This window comes from Malaclemys terrapin, chromosome 7 (assembly GCF_027887155.1).
Source record: "Malaclemys terrapin pileata isolate rMalTer1 chromosome 7, rMalTer1.hap1, whole genome shotgun sequence".
In the NCBI taxonomy this organism is placed as follows: Eukaryota; Metazoa; Chordata; order Testudines; family Emydidae; genus Malaclemys; species Malaclemys terrapin.
Window position 1 is genome coordinate 41690474 of NC_071511.1, and position 22305 is coordinate 41712778.

Below are 22305 nucleotides of genomic sequence, written 5' to 3' on the forward strand. Positions count from 1 at the left end.
CAAATTGAGACATCGTTTGGGACCTGAAAAAGCAGGAAAGCTTGTTTTTCTTTTCCAGATGATGAACAAACAGGAAAATGAAGGTGAAGACGACTGAGTTAGCTGCACCTCCCAATGACTTCATAAATATCTGCTTCAATTACCTTTGGTAAATGAAATAACCAAACAATCATTCATTTTCTGATATAGCTGTAAAACTAATCTGAAAAGTTTTCAAAATAAATCACTTTAAAAATGTATAGTGTGTACCTTCTAAAAATAAAACCTGCATCTATCTCTAAGTTGTAAAGAATATGTATTAAGGTTATAACAACCAACAAGAATGCACTTTTATGCAGAAATCCATGATTAAATCAAGTCTTCCTGACTACTGATTTAAATCATTAATTAAATCAATTTGATTTAAATCAAACCCACCCTGCTTAATATTTAATTTAATTTGAAAAGATTAGAGTAAATGTAGGTGTTAAAAAGGCTGTCATCATTTCAAACAAGCTTATTTTTTGAAGTAAAACCATATTTGATTTAATATTTTATTTAAATTAAAGTATCTGATTTAAATAAAAACAACTTGTAAAGGGTTTTTTTTTTTTTTTTTTTTTTAATATCAATTTGTATTCACCTTTGCTTGATCTGTTAGGGAATTTAGAACTGCCCACTCTCAGGGAGAAGGAGGAAGAATAGTTAAGTAACTTAACACAAAAATCTGGAGAACATGCCTTCAGTAAATCAGCTCAGCCTCAGCTATGTTACCCTATATTGCCCAAACCAAACCTACTATGAAACTCTGGGGGGGAAAGAGAGAAATCAAGAACGTATTCCTCTACTTAGAACACATCCCAACGATGGTTTTTGCTTCTGTTGGCACTGAAATGAAGTTTATAAGTGACTGAAAACTGTTATTGCTTCCTTCCAACCAAGTGTCTGCCTCTAAGTATTGCTTGCAACTTACTATCATCAGTAGAAAAGCAAATACAGACTGCAGGAGTATTTCTGTCTCGTTTAAGGCACCCCTATAATATTGGTTTGGCTTAACGTCCAGCACTGTAACGTTTGCTACATCAGAAAAATTAGATCACGTTAGTTATTAGTATAAATTCTCCCAGACACAGTGATTTGCCAACTCATCAGGGAAACAATACATGAAGGGCATTTTCCCCTTCTCCCACGCTAATCCCAACCTAGATAAAATAATGATGCTGTTCAAGGAAAATTAAAGGTTATCCTTGATACAGAGCAAAAGAAATGCTCATTGCCCAAGGATTCCATCTAGTGGCATTAAAAGAAGTCTGTACTTTTCTACGTATCTAGATTTATCTAGTCCTTATATCAATGCTGCTGCCAAAATGTGTTGAGTAGGATTAGTACAATTTTAAAGCTTTTTCAGAAATGAAACAGCATTAAAAAAGTGTTCCTTCTTAAAGAGAGACTTGGATTAAAAACAGTTTAAAACCAAATATTCTTACCAGATTACTGAACTAAATTTTTAAAAACCTAACTTTGTTCTTCATTGTTTAAGGTCTTTATTTACTTTTTCATTGTCCATCTGAGAAATGCATAGTGTTGAGTCATTTTTATGTACCCCCTACCCTGATATAACGCGACCCGATATAACACGAATTCGGATATAACGTGGTAAAGCAGCGCTCCAATTGTTGTGGCACAGGTGGGCCACAGATTTTTAGCATGTTGGGGGTGGGGCTCAGAAAGAAAAAGGTTGAAAACCCCTGGTCTAGGGTTTTATCAATATTATAAGAGCAAATCAAATCTAACTCAACAGTGATTTAGATGTCTGACTCTCTCAAGTGGTTGAACACAAACAATCCTGTGTATAAACTTCATATAATGCAATTTTCCTCATATATTTTATTCCTCACTCCAGCGCATTCAAATATGTAGTCTTTGGGAAGAAAACCGAAGGTCATATTTGTCAACAGATTTTGGATGCATTATGACTTGAAGTCTTTAGCTTTATATTAGGCTGAGCTGGGCAAAGAACTAACTGTCAGCACATCTTAGAGATCTGCATGGTGGATTACAATAGAGCACTGGTTCTCAGATTTTTATCTCAATTTTTTTTTCTTTTTTGTGTGTATATGTGTATATATATATTTTTTTTTTTTACAGTCACAAAGGATTGAGCGATTCAGGTCATGGTACAATCTGAATGGGAGGCTGTTGAAGTCACGACAGTGTGAACTAATGAGATGGGGAGCTGGGCAGGTTAAAGTGGTTCTCCCTCCCCTTTTAAGGAGCCCAGTGAAGCAGTATCTCCCCGGCGCTGGAGCTGATCATTGTTTTGACAGGGTCAGGAGCTTCTCTGGTATTGGGTGGGAGGAAACAGACTGAGCAGGGGTGGAAGAAGCCATGTGATGGGATGAGCCCCTTGCCTAGACTTTTATTCTGCCCTCATGATCCAGGCAGTTTGCTTATTGCCAGCTAGAGGCTTGCAACCAACTTGCTTTCACTAGCTGATTAGCGCTATAATTGGTAGCTCAATATTTGTATTCTTCTGGACAATTTACAACTCCGTGGCAAAGCACAAAGATGTCCCTTTAGCTCAGTGGTTCTCAACCTGCAACCCAATCAGGACAGAGCTGCAGCCCATGTGACATCCTCAGGGCCATACAGGTAGTACTGGATGTGGCCCACAATGGTAAATAGGTTGAGAACCACTGCTTTAGAGAAAGCCTTCCAACTTTGTATAGCTAACAGTAAGGGGTAATTATTGCCTTACGTAACAAATCTAAAAAAAAAAAAAAAAAGGCAAATTTCAGACACCTTTAAAAGAAAGGCTTCACGCAGTGATCACAGCACAAGGGTTCTCAAGACTCTTCCCAAGTGTGGCCTGCAGTTGTCTAATTGCACCCCTCCCATCTGTGATAGCCACCTACTATCCTCCCATTCACAACTGCATAATGTCCCTATGGCAGCTAGAAGAATTTATGACATGGATAAATATTTTTAGCTACTTCTAATGTGATTTAACAACTTGAAATTAGGAAGACAGTCAGCACTATGTGACCACCAAGAGGTCCACAGGCCATTGGATGAAAGCCACAGCGGTAGAAAAATTCTTTCACTCAAGACTGACTATGATTTATCTACAAACACACAATTCTAGAGGTTGAAGAATCACAGCAACTGACACTACTAGATTAATCATCACAGTGAATAAAACAGGCAATGTTGTCGGTGATATGTCAGTCACTGCTCTTTCTGCAAGCAGTGGACAAAGCAGGCGTTATAAGGGAGCATTGCGTAACTTTAAACGAGCACATTCTCTAACTGATCAGCAATGTAACAACGAAACAACGTTAACCGGGATGACGTTAAGTGAGGGTTACTGTATATATGCTACAGCCATCATTTGGACTCCCAAAAACTAACTTTTTAAAAATAGTTCTCATTTTATAAAATGTAAAGATAATTATCTATGGCAGTGCACTCATTTCCACACTAAGCAAGTTACCTTCGACTATGTGCATATGAAAACTTGTCCACAATTCACCTTTGCATGATTACCAGTATACAGCCTCACTGTAAAAGAAAACATGACTGGCCTCACACAGTTAATTCTATGTGTGAAAAAGTTATAGATTTTTCAAGTGGACTTATCTTTTTTGTTGCTTTTACTCTCTCCAAATTTAGCACAAACCTAAACAGAACAGTGATATCAAAGTCTTAATTTTAGCAGCCTCCAAAGCTTCTAACTCATATTTCCTCCCACAATATCCCTCCACCAACACCTCTTTTTCCAATAGGAATAAACTGGAATAAAGGATGGAAACTATGTATTGCGTTGTGTAATATATATTCTATACAAACACACAAATGCAACTCAGTTAGAATTGCAGTTGGCTCCGCAGTTCAATTTATATATTAAAAGTTTCTTAGGGAGAGAAAAACAAACAAAAAAACCCAACAAAACAAAACTTATTTACTTCTGCCCACCAGCCATCATCAAAGGCTCAATAAGTAAGATCTTTCCTCCAGCTAAAAATTGTAGCTCTCCCCAGACCTAGTCAACACTAACAGATGGAAAGATGGAGTTTCCCAGGCGTGATGAACTTCTTCTCCAATCCTTCTAAGGAGATGATAACTCGTGCCAAAAAGTGAGGGTAGAAACACACCACCATGTTGAATAGGTGAACAATCTGCCCCTGAACTGCTTAGCTAATGTATCCCCCCGCCCCCCCCCCCCTTTTTTTTTTTTTTTTTTTTTTTTTTTTTTTTTAAATATCAGAGTCATTGTAGTCTGGGAGAAGTTATATTTACATATATTAGATTAATGATGCTTATCTGAAGGTCCTTAACTGTACAAAAAAGTCTGGTTATCACATCCACGCTTCCAAAAGGTGAGTAAAACTTACAAGCAACTTGAGCTTCAATTGGTTTGAACAACTGCCGAGTATCTCCGCTTTTAAGTGACAAATTGATGCTGTACCCTTCTGTTAACATTGATCAAAATGTGTATTTTTGGGGGTCAATGTAAATTTTAAAATCACATTATTTGCAGTTTTTGGTAAATGACATAACCACCAATACCTTTATCCAGCTGAATCCCAGCAATAGGTGATAGAGTATAGTAGACACTTGTCTGCAGCAACACCCTGTAAGAGCAATCACTACTTAAGAGCAACATTTCTCCTGGGAACACTTTGCCTACCGAGAATTGTCGCCTCAGTAACAACAACATAACTGCCGCATATGACCAAGATTTGTGACATCACACCAGGGGCAGATTTTGGGGGACAGAGGGCATATAGGGGCATGGCCTCCCCAAACTGCATCATCCCACTCCCCTCCCAACCCTGGCCTTCAGCGCAGCTTCAGGGCACACAGCGCAGTCCACTTGCCCTGCCTGACAGAGCCTGTGTGGAGAGCATGTGTAGGGGGGAGTTTGGGGAGAGGGTCTGGAAGAGGGATTTTTCAGGGGATGGGAGAGATGGGGTGGAGGAAGCAGCAAAGGCACAGCTAGAATGTTTCTTCCTCTCTTCCTCAGCATCTGGCTTGCAGATGGCAGGGGGCGGCTGGGGGAGTTGCTATTTTAGAGTGGGGAGTATCTTGGCTGCTGGCGGCAGGGTGTAGGTGTGCTGTTTTGCAGTAGGAGGTCGGGCGACCCCCTTCCCCAGGCCACTGACCTGTCCCCTTCTCCACTCTGTCTCCGCTGTCCATTCTAGGAGCCATCACTCCCCTCCATTGCAGGCTGTGCACAGTGCCCTCCCCAGCCAGCCCTCACCAGGGTGGAGCATGAAACTGTCAGTGGAATGTGATACGCCTGCTACCAGTGATGGGCAACACCAAGGGAGCTCAGCCACACCCCCACCAGCACACCTACAGGGCAGAGGTCAGGGGGACCTTACTTATGGTAATAGGGGGAGGAGGAGACTTGAAACTTTGGCTTGATTTGAGGGGTGCGGTGAAGGCTTTTGCAGCTGGCTCAATAAGGGAAAAGGTGCTGAGCATCAATGGGGTGCACTGCCTTTGGTGTACTGTACTGTTTTACGTATCATAAAAAGCAGGCTGGTCAGACAACACTCCCCATAACAGGAACAGCCACTTAGGAGGAACATAGCAAGAGGACTCCGATATGTCGCTACTAATGAGCATCTACTGTAGTAAAATCAATTCATACAATATGCAAACATTTATGTGGATTCATAGAATCATAGAATATCAGGGTTGGAAGGGACCTCAGGAGGTCATCTAGTCCAACCCCCTGCTCAAAGCAGGACCAATTCCCAACTAAATCATCCCAGCCAGGCTTTGTCAAGTCTGACCTTAAAAACCTCTAAGGAAGGAGATTCCACCACCTCCCTAGGTAACCCATTCCAGTGCTTCACCACCCCCCTAGTGAAAAAGTTTGTCCTAATATCCAACCTAAACCTCCCCCACTGCAACTTGAGACCATTACTCCTTGTTCTGTCATCTAGTACCACTGAGAACAGTCTAGATCCATCCTCTTTGGAGCCGCCTTTCAGGTAGTTGAAAGCAGCTATCAAATCCCCCCCTCATACTTCTCTTCTGCAGACTAAATAATCTCAGTTCCCTCAACCTCACCTCATAAGTCATATGTTCTAGCTCCCTAATCATTTTTGTTGCTCTCCACTGGACTCTTTCCAATTTTTCCACATCTTTCTTGTAGTGTGGGGCCCAAAACCGAACACAGTACTCCAGATGAGACCTCACCAATATCGAATAGAGGGGAATGATCACGTCTCTCGATCTGCTGGCAATGCCCCTACTTATACAGCCCAAAATGTCATTAGCCTTCTTGGCAACAAGGGCAAACTGTCGACTCATATCCAGTTTCTCGTCCACTGTAACCCCTAGGTCCTTTTCTGCAGAACTGCTGCCTAGCTATTCGGTCCCTAGTGTGTGGCAATGCATGTGATTCTTCCGTCCTAAGTGCAGGACTCTGCACTTTTCCTCGTTGAACCTCATCAGATTTCTTTTGCCCAATCCTCTAATTAGTCTAGGTCCCTCTGTATCCTATCCTTACCCTCCAGCATATCTAGCACTCCTCCCAGTTTAGCGTCATCTGCAAACTTGCTGAGAGTGCAGTCCACGCCATCCTCCAGACCATTAATGAAGATATTGAACAAAACTAGCCCCAGGACCGACCCTTGGGGCACTCCGCTTGATACCAGCTGCCAACTAGACATGGAGCCGTTGATCACTACCCATTGAGCCCGAAGATCTAGCCAGCTTTCTATCCATCTTATAGTCCATTCATCCAGCCCATACTTCTTTGACTTGCCGGCAAGAATACTGTGGGAGACCGTATCAAAAGCTTTGCTAAATCAAGGAATAACATATCCACTGCTTTCCCCTCATCCACAGACCCAGTTATCTCATCATAGAAGGCAATTAGGTTAGTCAGGCATGACTTGCCCTTGGTGAATCCATGCTGACTGTTCCTGATCACTTTCCTCTCCTCTAAGTGCTTCAGAATTGATTCCTTGAGGACCTGCTTATCAGCTTTATTTATTTTTTTAATCAACAATATCTAGTAGGAGTACAATGCCTCAGTTCGAAGATACTAAGTAACAAGAGTCTCATGGGATTCTAAAAAGCTGAGGAAATCTGTGTAATTTAAATGAGATAAAGACAGTAACTGTAGTAGAGATGGAAAAAACTGTTTAATCCAACACACTGAAAGGTTAAACATAAAAATAGAGTTTAAGTCACTTTGAAAATATACCTGTCAAGAAAACGTTCAAAGAGCCTCCACTAAGAATGTCATCCAGTCAACATTTAAAGTTCTCCAGGCAGAAATCCCTTTGATGTTAATTAAATAAATAAACAAAAAAATCTAACAAACAATGAAGTCCATTAAAGTGAGAAACCAGCAGCATAGTCTAGCACAAGACATACTGCAAGCTCATGTTGAGCAAGTTTTCCAGCATAATTCTGCCAAAGCACCACTTCTGCCTGGTAGCATTTTCAGACAGAAGTTGGGTAGAAGTTTTGCAGATTCAGTAAAGTTATGAATGAACACGTTCCACGTATGTGTCCACCCAAATTTGGAGCAAAGAACTACCAGGGCAAACCACTTGGACACTTAGTACCCTTCGAAGGTTTGCTGTCATTTGGAAGGAGATCAGGCATCTACTCTCAATTTTGGAATTAAATGACCATGTGTTTTAAATGCTAAAAAATCACTTCTAGAACTAAATTACATTTTCAGATTTAATTCAGTGCCACAAGTTAATTGCAATTCAGCTGTAATTTATTTCTTGTACTTTCACTATCCTTGCCAAAAAAACAAAACAAACAAACAAAAAAAACAAACCACAAGAAAAACAACCTCACTTAAGAAATTACTAGTTATAACCCTCGCATTTCTCTATCAATCTGAAAGTCAAATGTATTTCTCTTCTTACCTCCAGCAGAAAGGGTAATTGTGCTTGAAAGTACTGGTGTGAACCAGTCTACCTTGTTCTTTCAGAGATTTGATGATGTTCTTATCTGCATCCTAAAGAGAAAAAAAAGGTTTTCTGAACAGAACTTTTAACTATTCTAGGGAATATTCATTCAAGGTTGGGTCCTCAATTTAAAAAAAAATATTTTTTTTAAAATCAGTATTTACATGCTATGATGTGAAACAATGTTATGGTTGCAGAATTTGTATATTTTCAATGATGTGCATCTACTGTGGAGGTGCCATAACAACTACTCTAAGATTCTTGAAAGGGAACATGCTCCCCAAACTGGGATGCATACCTGCAATTCTAACTTCACCTTATTTTTGTATGTGTGTACAATATAACTTTATTTAAAAGTCACAAATATTTATGCATACCCAACACCAGCCAGACACACAAATTCAGTTATGTTTTCAGCTATGCTGTTTTGATACCATAACATTAAGTCTTTTGGGACGTATCTATGCAATTGCTTCAAACCTGATCTTTGAACCTCTTCACTAAATTTGCACTACTTTATAGCGTGAAACTGATGTGGAATGATTCTAAATTTAGATGTGAAGGCCTAGAAACCAATAAAAGACATTTTATCATCTTTTATAATACCTCACCAACTGAATTTTTATTATTAGATTCAGGCCCCAAGTCGGAGCAGTAACTGATATTCAAAGAAAGCCTGCTGGACTAGTTAATTGCTACAAATTATTCCTTTGATTAAAAAAAAATGTGCTAGGAAGTTTGATAGAACAGCGCTCCCATGGCGAAAAGACAATTCAATATCATGAAGCCATTTTTTAAGAGCATAAAACTCTGGCTTACAGTACCAGTATCCTAAACATGAGATCCTCAATATTTCCTATTATTCTTACTGCCTTATACCTATTAGCTGGTAACTGGAAAATATTTGAATGTGTGTGCATTATCCTGTATGCGCATCCTGGGTTTCAGCTTCACAGTTTTCATACCATTTCCCCCCTCCCCCTTTTTAAAAAAAAAAAAAAAAAACTCGTTTAGCTATCAATGTTACAAGTGGGAGATCCTTATTAAAAAAAAAAAAAAAAAAACTAAACAAAAAACTTGATTCTTCCCATGACAGGCATATAGAGTAGGCACTAGAGTACACTCTCCTTTCCTTTTTCTAAGACTTACATTATTGTTAACATATCAAGTTACTTATTTCCCTAACATTGTAATTAACATTTTGTGAAGTGACAGTACACAAGAAATCCATATTTCTCTGTTGTAGTCCCAACTGGAGAAGGATAACCTTTTTTAATACAAAGTCTTTGTAACATGGCTATCAAAAACATACTGAAGACAAAACCACCTGGGGAAAGAAAAATGAGTTTCTACCACATGGAAATGCTAGATCAAATAAAAAAAAAAAAAAAAAAAATTTTTTTACTATTTCCCCAAGTCCACCAACCTTCACATATTGTCCAGCAAAGTCCGTCACTTCTGCTGTGAAGTAGCCTGAAGCATCAACAGGACAAACTGGAACTGAATCTTTCTGAATAATATTAAAATCCATGCAGACTCTGTAGTCATCCTAAAACAGAAGTACAAAATATGTTATTCCTAAATGTAGCTTTCAATAGTCAAGACTTAGGAAAAGGGATTAAAAACTTAATATAAAGCTACTTCATAATTATACAAAAAACAAACAGTCAAATAATCCCCAAAACACTTTTGAAAGCATTTTTAAGCAAAATACTTCATCCATCAAGATGAAAAGGATGATGTAGGGCACACTTGTTCCCTATCACTTAGGATTGTGCCAGTTTTCTAGGGAAGGGAACAAATTTGCTCTATTTTGCAGCTTCTGCCCATCATTTCAAAATAAAGGGCTGGGGAAATACATTTCATGCTACTGTATGAATTAAGAGGGTACACTGAAGTTGTGGTATCTCCTTAAAGCACGTGCCTATAATTCTGTTTCTCAGACGACATGTCATTTTTAAGAGCTCTCCACTCCTTGGTCCATGCTCTCCACATTTAACTGATATGATTTCCCCCAATGCCTCAGTTCTCAAGCCTTTTAAACCTTTTAATCAATAAAACTAAGCATCAGACACATCAAATACCCTCATGCTTTAAATGTGGGGGAGGAGGGGAAAGAGGGGGACAGGACAGTTAGAGTACTCATCCCAAACAGCAGCCAAACCTGAAACTGTCACACCAAATTAAAAGCTAAGTGTTGCTTTCCTACTGGAGTTGGAAAGTACATTCTTGCCACGAAAGGCACATGAGCACAGAAAAAAAGTTAGCAACTAAAACTCTGACATCACCTTCAGGAGGAAACAGGAAGAAACCAGAGCATCATTTTATTTTCTTGAAAAGCAAGGCCTTTGTACATGCGAAGAGCAGAACCGTGCTATAGGTGAGGTCCCCTTTTGACACTTGCAGGCTATTGCATTTTCTCTGACCAAACCAGGAATGGACTTTGGGTTTGAGAAACCACTATTGACAATGTTCGTTAGATATGGTTGCAGCTGAACTGTTGCGGAACATGGTCAGTCCTCCTTTACACTTGCTGCTAAGCCTTCCTCAGATCCAATCTTTGTCAGCAGCAATTCTATTTTGTAGCACAGTCAAAGCTCTTGTTATAAAATCATACTACAGAACAGCTTCTATTTGTTTGGCTAGCACAGCTATTATATCCTTGTCCATATTGGTCAAGGAAGTCATGCTACAATCAAGTGTTATGGATGAAATAGTGAAGCTCACTCACAGTGAGCACAAAAATCAACTGTTACAAGGACTAAAGCTTTACATGTAAAAAACACCCTCAGGTTTCAGCGATCAATTGGCTCTAAAGACACCACTGACTTTCTCCTCCTCAGCCTACTACATGTACAGTATCTATCTGACCTCATCTGTGTGATTTAGCTCATTTGGTTATTAGATCAATTCCTTGGTTAGTCTTCCATCATCCATTATCATTACATGTAGCAGGCAGACTGTGGTGTTAGTGTAAACCAGATAAAAAAAACAAAGCAAGAACTGGAATTACCCCAATAGGGCTAATATCATGAACTGTAAAAGGCTTCAGAGAAAGAGCCAATGCAGAGCACATCAAAGCCTAGCATACTGACATCTGTCCTATATATGACTATGACCCCTCAGCATTATAGGATCTGGGCTAAGAGGTGGCACACTGTGGTATTTGCATCCTCAATGCAGCCCACGAAATATATAATGACCTAATTACTCCAGTTTTCAACTGCTGGGTGCCTTGACTCTGAACAACTCAGACTTGAAGCTTTCCAGACTGATCTACCATTTAATTAGTGAAAACTTACTTGGGTGAGCATGCCTGAATTCAGGCATAGATATCGGAGTTGCAATGATAGCAAGCTCCATAAGAAAACAAGTAAGGCAGTGATCATGTATGTCCATGACGGATATCTTTATCTTGTGACACTGAGACGTACAAAAAGATTAAAAAAACAAAATGAAACAGAAGGTGGTGGGGGGAAATCTATATGAAACTAAGTCTCTCCCAACAGTTGTTTCCTTCTTTGAAAAAAAATTACAAAGAAAATAACTGGAAAAAAAAGTTATGGAAAACTTAGGACTAAAAGCTAAAATTCAACTAAAATAAAGGTTGTGATGCAACAACCATGATTCTATACTGTCTCAATCATGATTCTATACTATCTCAAGCCCATATCATTCAGTGGCTAGGCATTTAGCGGCATTATAGCGTCTGCCATTTGAAGCATGGAGTCAAGTATGGGGCTGGTATTAACACTTACATGATAAATAGCTGGATGGGGGCAAACCCTGGTTATAAGATGCGAAAGATCTGCTATATAGCTAGCAAAAAAAAAAAAAAAAAAAAAAAACCTCAAAACCACTGTATGTTACTGTAGATGAAGAACTGTCCAGGATGCTGAATTTTAGTAGCACGTACTTTCAAATAAACAAAGATCAGAAATTTAATGCAAGGTTTATGCAGGCTGGTCTTGTTTTCTGATCTATGTTCTTTTTGAATTGTGTGATATTTAGTTTCATGAGCTGGCTAACTGTGAACTAGTAGGGGACATGCTAGCTCAAGTTGGGGGAAAGACAGTATCGCAAACTGGTCTTGGATTAAGAAGTGTTCTAGAACTAACTGCATCTTTTTTTTCTCCCTTTAAGTTTTGGTTAAGAATCCTTTTCACAGTAATACATGGAGGATGGATTTCTGAGATCTCATGGTGCAGAACACATCTATAGAATACCAAAGGTTCATACTGAAGCCACATTTTACATCATTATGTATCCTTCCCTCAAGGAACTTCTCTTTATTCAGAGACAGTACACTAGGTAACAGAACAAGCAACGAGTGGTTGTTTAAGATGTTTAAATATTTCATGGAAGGTGTGATTCTCCTCAGTTCCCCCCCACGCCCCCACTTTTCTCTCTTTTCCCTCCTTGTTGCTACTTATATACCCCTTCTTCTCCCCCACCCCAACGCCATTCATTTCACTTCCTAATACAAAAAAAAGTAAATGAAGTGATAGAGAAGAAACTGAACTACAAAATGTGCTCATCAGAACTACGGTCACATGGCTTTTTAGGCTGTATCTCTCTTCTCTCTCCTCTACCTGTTTTTCTCTTTAATTACACTGAAAGCGTTTTCAGGACAAGGATCAGGTTTCTCCTATGCATTTGAACAGCACTTAGGTCATTGGAGCCCTGATCCTAACGGCAGCCTTTGGGAGCTAGTGCTTTTTTGAACTAACTGGAGGGGATGAGGTGAGATGCAGAGTTGCTAAAGAAGAAAAGGTTTCAACGTTCAAATCAAATGTGTTATTTAAATATGTCCTTAAATAATTCCTTCTGAAGACAAAATATCCATGTATTCACATATCAATTTGCTATATCATGAAGTTATCTACTCTACAGGCAAGTAACAGAAAATTTGGTCTGTGGAGTTAGAGCCATACAACAACATATGCACTATTTGCTATGCATTAAACTGATAAAATCAAAGTTTTTAAGAGATACTAACAGACTGCTAATTATTTCATAGCAGACAGCTTTTTTTCTCTAAGTTAATTTATATTTTACTGCTTAGTCCTTGTGTACTAACAACTGTAACAGGTTCTGTGAAATTTTCAAACTTCCTTTATCACACTAACACTAACACTCCCTGTGTGGGTTCATCACTTTTCAGTTAACACTTGATCCTGAGTCTGCTTTTATTTGTAGATATGGTGAGGCAATTGTTAAATTAAGGCAATTGTGAACCTTCTTTGCCTCTCTAACCAGTTTATTCTACTTATGTAATTAAAAGTAAAAAGCAGGTTGTTTTCCTGTGTAATATTTGTATAAGAATTTTCATCTTGACAACATGAAATAAAGCATAGGAATATACACATTCTTCAAAAGGAGACAACTAAATAGGACGTCACTGAGGCCAAAAAAAACAAGATTCAAAAAAGGGATTGGACATTTAGATGGATAACAAGAACATCCTGAGTAGCAGCAGTGCATGCCAACATACAATTTGCAAGAGAGCATATATTTAATGCTTCAGGAATTAAACCAATTTCTAACTACCAGAGGTTAGGAAATGTCTTATATCTTCCTTGGATGCATCCGTTGTTTGCCACTGAGACAGGATAGCGGATTAAGCAGACCATGGATCTGATCTAGTATGGTAATTCTTGGGTTTATAAAGGCCAACTGATTAACTCTTAAGAGAATCTGTCCAACTTTTCTAGTCTTCAATATCTCAAGCAAATTGGGGAAAGGAAAAGGAAATAAAACATCCTTAAAAAAAAAAAAAAAAAAAGACCATTGTGCAAAGAACTCTTTTAGCCCAAAGGGACATAAAGAAGGTACAGAAACATGTTAAGTCATTTTATATGCTCACCACATATAAATTAACAAATGATAAAATGTTGAAAGGCATAGCATGCTGAACAGTCCTGATATTTGTTCAATTTATGAATTAGAACAGCTGGTCCCTACTTAGCAGTAGAGTACTCAGTTCTTCTTTGTGATGAAGCTGGCATTTCTCGATCTTCAGGGAAGAGAAGGAGCTAGAGCACTCAGATGCTACAGGGATGGACATTTTATGAATAGTAAAGATGACAGTAATGGACATCTAAACTAACTCCCCACTGATGTGCAAGTAAAGGGCAACTGCATCTACAAAGAGAAGTTTGAGCATTCACCAGAACGCAATGTTTTAAAAGCAGCTGATTACCCTTCTTGGCCTGCAGAGAGTCAGCATTGTACATCTGTAAGAGCCCTTGGAGGCCATGGGAACATGCTCCAGACGAAACATATAATAAAAGTTAGTTTTTACTTACAGCACCGAAGTAAGGAGCCTGATGTACAACCCCGGTACCTTCTTCCTCCTTCACATAGTTGTCTGTGACCACAGTGAAAGCACCATTGTTTTTACACTGCAACACACAAATATTGAAGTATTATATTCTTTTTCAGACATACAGGAAAGTAGCATTTTTCAAAATGATTGGAAAATGTACATTGAACAGGTCAACTGTTAAGTCAAAAAGCTGCAATAGCTAGAACTATATTTTAGTTTGCTTTATACATAGGGCATTTTTAACCACTTATCTCAGCTAAAATGCCAAGCCAATCCATTCTTTTTACACAGCACCAAGAGTGTAAGACTAAATCTAAGACTTCTGTTGACAACTTCACAAGTTGACTAATACATATCCTTGCACTGATGCAATCTCATGCTTGAGACTACAAATTAATAGGATCCTATAAACAAGATACATAATAAAAGAAATTTCCAGCCATTTATAGACCTATATATACACACACATACATATAATAATTATTTTATAAACAAAGCAGCTTCCACATCTCCATTGTTTCTTATTACCATAAAAATAGGGGGGGTTGCTACTAATTATTTTAAGTCAACTTACAGGATGATAAGCACAAAGGAAAGCATGAAGGTAAAAGTTTGGGATGACATTTAACATTAAGTTTTAACTTTAATGGTGGAAGAAAACCGTGAAAGATAACGGAACCAATTATCTGCCATCTGTTCAGCAAGCTGATAATTAAGAGTAATGAGCCATTTTCGTATCCCTCACATAATTTAAAAGTAACTTAAAATGAACTATCCTGGTGATCACAAATGAAGCAATGATTTGTCACAGTACTGTATTAAGTTTTGTCTTGGTCTGTAATACAGTAAAAGCTTTGTAATCCGGCATGTTGGGGAAATGGGGGGTGCCAGTAAGTGAAAAATTCCGGTTAAATAAAGAAGGAAGGAGTTTGGGTGCAGGGCTGGGGCATGGGAGGGGGTGTGGGATCTGGGAGGGACTTCGGGTGCAGGAGGGGGTTCAGGGCAGGGGGTTGGAGTGTGGGAGGGGTTTTGGGGTGCCAGATCCAGGGGGCACTCATCTCGGGCAGCTCCCCACAAGTTGCATCCTGTCTCTGCTGTTCCTAGGCGGAGGCGAGGCTAGGCATCTCTGCACGTTGCTCCCGCCCCGCGTACTGGCTCCGCAGCTCCCACTGGCCAGAACAATGGCTAATGGGAGATTTGGGGGCGGCGCCTGCGGGCAGAGGCAGCATGCAAAGCCACCTAGTCACGCCTCCGCCTAGGAACTGCAGGGAGCCACCCAAGTTGAGCGCCCCCCGGATGCAGCACCCCGAAACCCCTCCCATGCCTTAAGAACCTAAGAATGGCCGTACCGGGTCAGACCACAGGTCCATCTAGCCCAGTATCCTGTCTATCGACAGTGGTCAATGCCAGGTGCCCCAGAGGGAGTGGACCTAACAGGCAATGATCAAGTGATCTCTCTCTCCTGCCATCCATCTCCATCCTCTGATAAACAGAGGCTACCATTCCTTACCCATCTTGGCTAACAGCCATTAATGGACTTAACCACCATGAATTTATCCAGTTCTCTTTTAAACGCGGTTATAGTCCTAGCCTTCACAACCTCCTCAGGTAAGGAGTTCCACAAGTTGACTGTGCGCTGTGTGAAGAAGAACTTCCTTGTATTTGTTTTAAACCTGCTGCCTATTAATTTCATTTGGTGACCCCTAGTTCTTGTATTATGGGAATAAGTAAATAACTTTTCCTTATCCACTTTCTCCACATCACTCATGATTTGAATATACCTCTATCATATCCCCCCTTAGTCTCCTCTTTTCCAAGCTGAAGAGTCCTAGCCTCTTTAATCTCTCCTCATATGGGACCCATTCCAAACCCCTAATCATTTTAGTTGCCCTTTTCTGAACCTTTTCTAGTGCCAGTATATCTTTTTTGAGATGAGACCACCACATCTGTACGCAGTATTCGAGATGTGGGCGTACCATCAATTTATATAAGGGTAATAATATATTCTCCGTCTTATTCTCTATCCTCTTTTTAATGATTCCTAACATCCTGTTTGCTTTTTTGACCGCCTCTGCACACTGCATGGACATCTTCAGAGAACTATCCACGATGACTCCAAGATCTTTTTCCTGACTTGTTGTAGTTAAATTAGCCCCCATCATATTCTATGTATAGTTGGGGTTATTTTTTCCAATGTGCATTACTTTACATTTATCCACATTAAATTTCATTTGCCATTTTGTTGCCCAATCACTTAGTTTTGTGAGATCTTTTTGAAGTTCGTCACAGTCTGCTTTGGTCTCAACTATCTTGAGCAGTTTAGTATCATCTGCAAACTTTGCCACCTCACTGTTTACCCCTTTCTCCAGATCATTTATGAATAAGTTGAATAGGATTGGTCCTAGGAGTGACCCTTGGGGAACACCACTAGTTACCCCTCTCCATTCTGAGAATTTACCATTAATTCCTACCCTTTGTTCCCAGTCTTTTAACCAGTTCTCAATCCATGAAAGGACCTTCCCTTTTATCCCATGACAGCTTAATTTACGTAAGAGCCTTTAGTGTGGGACCTTGTCAAAGGCTTTCTGGAAATCTAAGTACACTATGTCCACGGGATCCCCCTTGTCCACATGTTTGTTGACCCCTTCAAAGAACTCTAATAGATTAGTAAGACACGATTTCCCTTTACAGAAACCATGTTGACTATTGCTCAACAATTTATGTTTTTCTATATGTCTGACAATTTTTGCCACAACCCCCTGATCCCTCTCCCACACTCTGACCCCCTTGTGGCTGTTTCTCCACCTAGGAGCAGCAGGGACATGCTGCTTCCAGGGAGCCACGCAGAGCCAGGTAGGGAGCCTGCCAGCCCTGCAGCAACCGGACTATAAACCAGACTTTCTATGAAGATTAGAAATGCCCGTTTATAGAGCTTTCCGGTTGGTACAGGGCCAGATAACACAGCTTTTACTGTATTGAGATGCAGAGAGGCTACCATACAAACCTTTCAACACGTTAGTGTAGATCCTATCTTTATACCCTGCAGTCCAGTTAATGGCTACAACTGTGATTCCCACCTTCTTCCAAAAATAGGTCTGCTCCCTATTGAGTTGATGAACTCCTTTTACCTCTGCTGACTTCAGGAACTGACTGCATACACCAACTATTCTTTTATGTAAAGTAATTATATATCAGCAGTTCAGTATTTTAACTATTTATATCATTCAGTCAAGTTCTATCAAAATGTTTATACACCTATTCTATTCTCCATAACTCATTCCCATGATGTGTATTAAACTATGTTCTCAGTACAGTAAAATATGTACTCCTGCTTTAAGTGCAGCATAACAAGACATCCATAAAGACTGGAAATGCGAACAGTTACAGCAATATAGGGTCTTAATACTCCAAATGTAAAAGCACAAAGAACCTCCAATTTCAATGTCATCATAATTCCACTTCTGAATATGGAATTTATGGTTTTAGAAGGCAGAGAATGAGGATGCTGGCTTCAACTGAACGGAGCTAGGTCATAGATACTATGGAATACTGACTGTTCAATAAAGAGTCCTCTGAAAACCTAGAGTCATCCCCAGGACCAGCACCAGGGTTTTTGCCGCCCTAAGTGACAGCACTCCTCTGAGCATTCGTCGGCGGGTGTCCTTCCGCTCCGCGTCTTCGGGGCACTTTGGCGGCGGATCCCGGAGTGAATGAAGGACCCGCCTCCGAATTTTCACCGAAGACCCGGAGCGGAAGGACCCCCTGCCGCCGAATTTCCACCGAGAACGGCAAAATGGTGCCCCCCCAAATCCTGCCGCCCTAGGTGACCACCTAGGGTCGCCTAGTGGAAGCGCCGGCGCTGGTCATCCCTACTCTCAATCTTCATCACCACCAGGGTGTGTACTTGTATGAAGTATGAGCATAAAGGACATAAGAAAGAAAGATAAAAACAGAAGCAGCCAACTTTCTGGCAAAGTGACAATGCTCTCTGTGTTTGGGGAAATGGAGGCCTGAGATTTAACTTGCTTGGTATTTTACCTATTTTCCCCACGACATCTTGACAGTTGGGATTTTATTTCAACATATAGCCAGTATTATCAGTAAATCCAGTCAAAGTATGGGTCTTAAAATAAATGAAAGCAAATTCTAAAGAAAGCACAATATTCATTTTGTCATCATATCAAGGGGAAATATTGATAAAAAATGTACAACTATTTAAAATTGCAGTCTCTTGGTTTTAACATTGTCATTTGGTTCTGTCTCTAAACACAAGACTGACTTATCTTACCTTAATAAAATATTCAAATAGTGGTTTATATTTCTTGCCTTTAAGAGTAATGCCAGGAAACCTATGTAGAAAAAGATTTATATGTACACACATTAACACACTGTAAATTGCACTAGTTGTCTTATAAAGACTAAATATAGAAGTACTATTTTTCTCTTTTTAAATATTTTTCATACTGAAATCTGATATGAGGAAAAGCACTTGTTTTCCAAATAGTTTGCTTCCTACTTCTACCTTTATTTGTCAACTTTAACACTAAATGAAAGCTGAGATATTTGTTAACGATTTGCCACTAGTATAAATTCATTATCCCCACAATAAAGTAGACGTTTATAAATTAATGCAGTAGCAAAGCATAAATCAGTAATCCACTTCATAAGAAGCTATGATAGGACCTTCAGGAAATAAAAAATAAACTGGTTATAGTGGCGCTCTGTAGTATAAGCAGAGTGTCTTTTGGTATTTACAAGAATGAATAAAACTAAGTAAACATTAGCCCAAAATTACTAACTCCAAGCTAGAGAAATGTAGAAATGTCTAGAACTGTAGAAATGTAGAAAAATCTAGAACTCCAAGTTGAGAAATGTAGTCTCCTGACAACACCAGAAGAGGATGAGAACTTAGAGCTCTAAAAATGGACTGAAACAATTAATGTCCCAAGCTTCAAAGAAATTAGTTCCAAGACAGAAAAAAACAAATTTTAACATGCTGGAAAACAGCACAGAAAACATGAAGGTGTGAACTATACAGGTGAAGAATAACAATAACACAGGGAGGAAAATCTGGGAAACTAATAAATCTTCCACTATTAAAAAAAATCCGTAAATACTAAAGAGCCAATATACGAGAGACAGATGCATAACTTGCTTAAGATTTTTCTAGAGAACTGCATTCATTCTCAAAAAGATGTTAAGGTTACAAAAAATGCAATTATTTTGTAAAAAGGGGTAAAAACTGGTTTTATCTAGGTGCAGGAAGTTTCCAGTTCTTGGAAGACACCCAAGAGTGGTTAGGGTATCATTGCAAAAGGAAAGGTAAGGATGGGCGGGAAGGGGAGGGAGCATAAATGTTTCTGTCATACTGTATGCCTTTTATAAAAATTATGTTTTTTATTGAAGGGTAATAAAAAAGGTATATCTCTTTACAGCAGCATTTGAATTATGAGGTTTTATTTGCTATTCTAAACTGTATTGGGATGAATAAAACAAATAAAAAGTCCTTAAAAATGTGTGCTGACACTAGCTTTACAAGCGGAAGAGGTAGACTACCATATGGGAAGGATACTGAGATACTAAAGACAATTTTTTTCCTACTCTGGCTTCCAAAGTTATTGTGTTTACAACCTTTTCCTTAGCTACAATAAACCCAGATGCAGATTCTACGCTGACAAAAACTTCCATCCAAGCCTAATTTGCAGCGACAGATCTCAAACCCCTTGACAGGCTGTAGCAGGATGTACATAAAAAGGCACTCATGTGTTAAACCACTCTCCTAAGAAAGCAGTCTTGGATTCTGCAGTTATCTAACTTCTTGCAGCAGTTCATTACTTATTTATAAAAAATGGAAGTTCAAAAGTGTGCAATAATTCATGTACTTGCCTGTCAAGTATCACATATTCACTTTCAGATTTGTACAGTGCTACCAGCCTGGCTTCCATCAAAATATAAATCTTCCCTGTGGCACTATCTAAAAGGGAAAAAAAAACAAAAACAAATGAACACTCTACTTTTGCACCATTACAAAAGTTCCCATTTTACATAAGAGCAATAAGACAGCAGGTCTAAAACTACCCAGAATAATTCTGTGCAAAGAGCTAAAATTTAGAAAACACCCTCTTGACATCAGCATTATCACAAACTCCCCGGATTGCAGAGCTGATGCTTTCAGGACCTGACCCACTCAACTGACTTTTAGCAGCCTTTGCATTGAAATGCCATGGTTGCCTTAACAGATAGTTTTTCCACTGTTCTTTCTGGCAAGGGAAGGCAACCAGATAGGAGCAGCCCAGCCAGGTAAAACTGAGGGCAAAACACATAGCTAAACTATAATAAATTAAACAGGAGCTGCAAGAATTAGTGGGTCAATGCTTTACATAACAATCACACACTATCCCATTTTGCTGCATTTCTGAGATTTATTAGAACAACAACATGAAATTACTCTTAGCTCCTTTTTTCTTGGATTTAAAAAAAAAAAAAATGAAGGTAAATGGGAAGCTTTAGATCAGGGATCTCAAACTCAAATCACCACGAGGGGTACATGAGGACTAGTACATTGGCCCGAGGGCCGCATCACTGAAACCTTTTCATACAACGATAAAAACGTATAGTCAAAAATGAAAAAAAAAAATGAATAATGTAGTATGCTATTAAAAGTCAATGTATTCCCTTTTTTAAAACTGTAATGCGAAAAGTCAGTGCTAATTTTGACAGTCATTTCATTTTTGGCCACTTAGCTGGCAGCGTTTTGTATCAAGCCAAGCATCAATATTAGGTTTGATATCCTGAGACTAAACCAATCTCAGTGTTGCTTTCAAATGTTCATCAGTGAGCCTTGACCTTAACACAGATTTGTTAATCTTCATGGAAGAAAAAAAACTGTTTATGTTCATATATATCTATATACATCTGTATCTGTACTTCCAAACATTGCCATTACCCTTGAGGAAGCAGAGAATAACATGGGAAATCTTTCTTGTGAAAGAAACCGGTTTCTTTCACAATTCCAACCTCTGTATACTTCTGCTTAAAAATGGTATCACACTGAAGCTGTGGAACGAAGTTGAAAATATGGTTCAAGTGCCTTGAAATCTTTAAACCACACATCAAACTGTTTGTGTAAGTTACAAATTATATCTGCATATTCTTTCAAGGATTTGGGTTCAGCTTTTCCTAAGGAATTCAGAGTCGAGAAATGGACCAAATTGCCAGTAGTCAACTGTTTCTCCCAAAAAGTAAGCTTGACTTTGAATGACTTAACATTGTCATATATCTGTGTTATCACCTGTTTTCTACCCTGAAGCTTCAAGTTCAGTGCATTCAGGTGATCAGTTACATCTGGATGCAGATAAAAGTGGAATCAGCAAACTGTGGAGCCTCCTTGTTTTTCATTTTCATGAAGGAATCAATCTCCTCCCTAAGTGCAAAAAACACTTCAAAACATTTCCATGACTCAGCCATCTAACTTGAGTGTGATACAGAAGTTCTCCATATTCACTGTCCATACTTGCTAGAAAAGAAGTGAACTGTCTGTGATTCAGATCTCATGGACGTATAAAATTAACAGTTTTAACAACTACATCCATAACTTCCTTCATTTGTAGACACTGTAGACTACACAGGGCTTCTTGGTGCAAAATGCAATGTATACTGGTGAAGCAAATTCCTGGTATATTGAGACTGTTCAGTTTGGTCTTCAATAATCCAACCACAACAATGTTTTCAGAGCACATTGATGGGGCACCGTCCGTAGCCAAAAAGATATGAGTTTGTTCCATGGCAGCGCAGCTTTTTCAATGCACTCTTCCAGTCCTTGAAATATGTCAGGTCCCTTCAGTGGCACTAAGTCTAGCAATTCTTCAGTTATATTCAAAATGCAATCCACACCTTTAATGAACACTGCACAATGTGCAGTATCTGATACATCTGTACTCTCATGAAGAGCAATTGAAAATGCTTTGCAGTTTTTTGCCATTTGAATTAATTGTTTTTGCACATTATCTGCTAAATCCATTATCCTGCAGGCAACTGTATTGGCAG

At 39.1% G+C, this 22305-nt stretch overlaps 1 protein-coding gene across 5 annotated transcripts in view; it reads right to left on the reverse strand.

The window, feature by feature from the left end:
• IARS1 (isoleucyl-tRNA synthetase 1) overlaps window positions 1-22305 on the reverse strand; it is a 239037-nt gene that overhangs the window by 137212 nt on the left and 79520 nt on the right. For all 5 annotated transcript variants that reach the window (XM_054035752.1, XM_054035750.1, XM_054035749.1 and 2 more), the window contains 5 exons: window positions 20146-20233; window positions 18548-18608; window positions 14240-14335; window positions 9358-9480; window positions 7890-7981 (listed from right to left, as the gene is read on the reverse strand). In XM_054035752.1, coding sequence (XP_053891727.1) covers window positions 7890-7981; window positions 9358-9480; window positions 14240-14335; window positions 18548-18608; window positions 20146-20233 — 460 coding nt within the window. The remainder of the gene's footprint in view (window positions 1-7889; window positions 7982-9357; window positions 9481-14239; window positions 14336-18547; window positions 18609-20145; window positions 20234-22305) is intronic.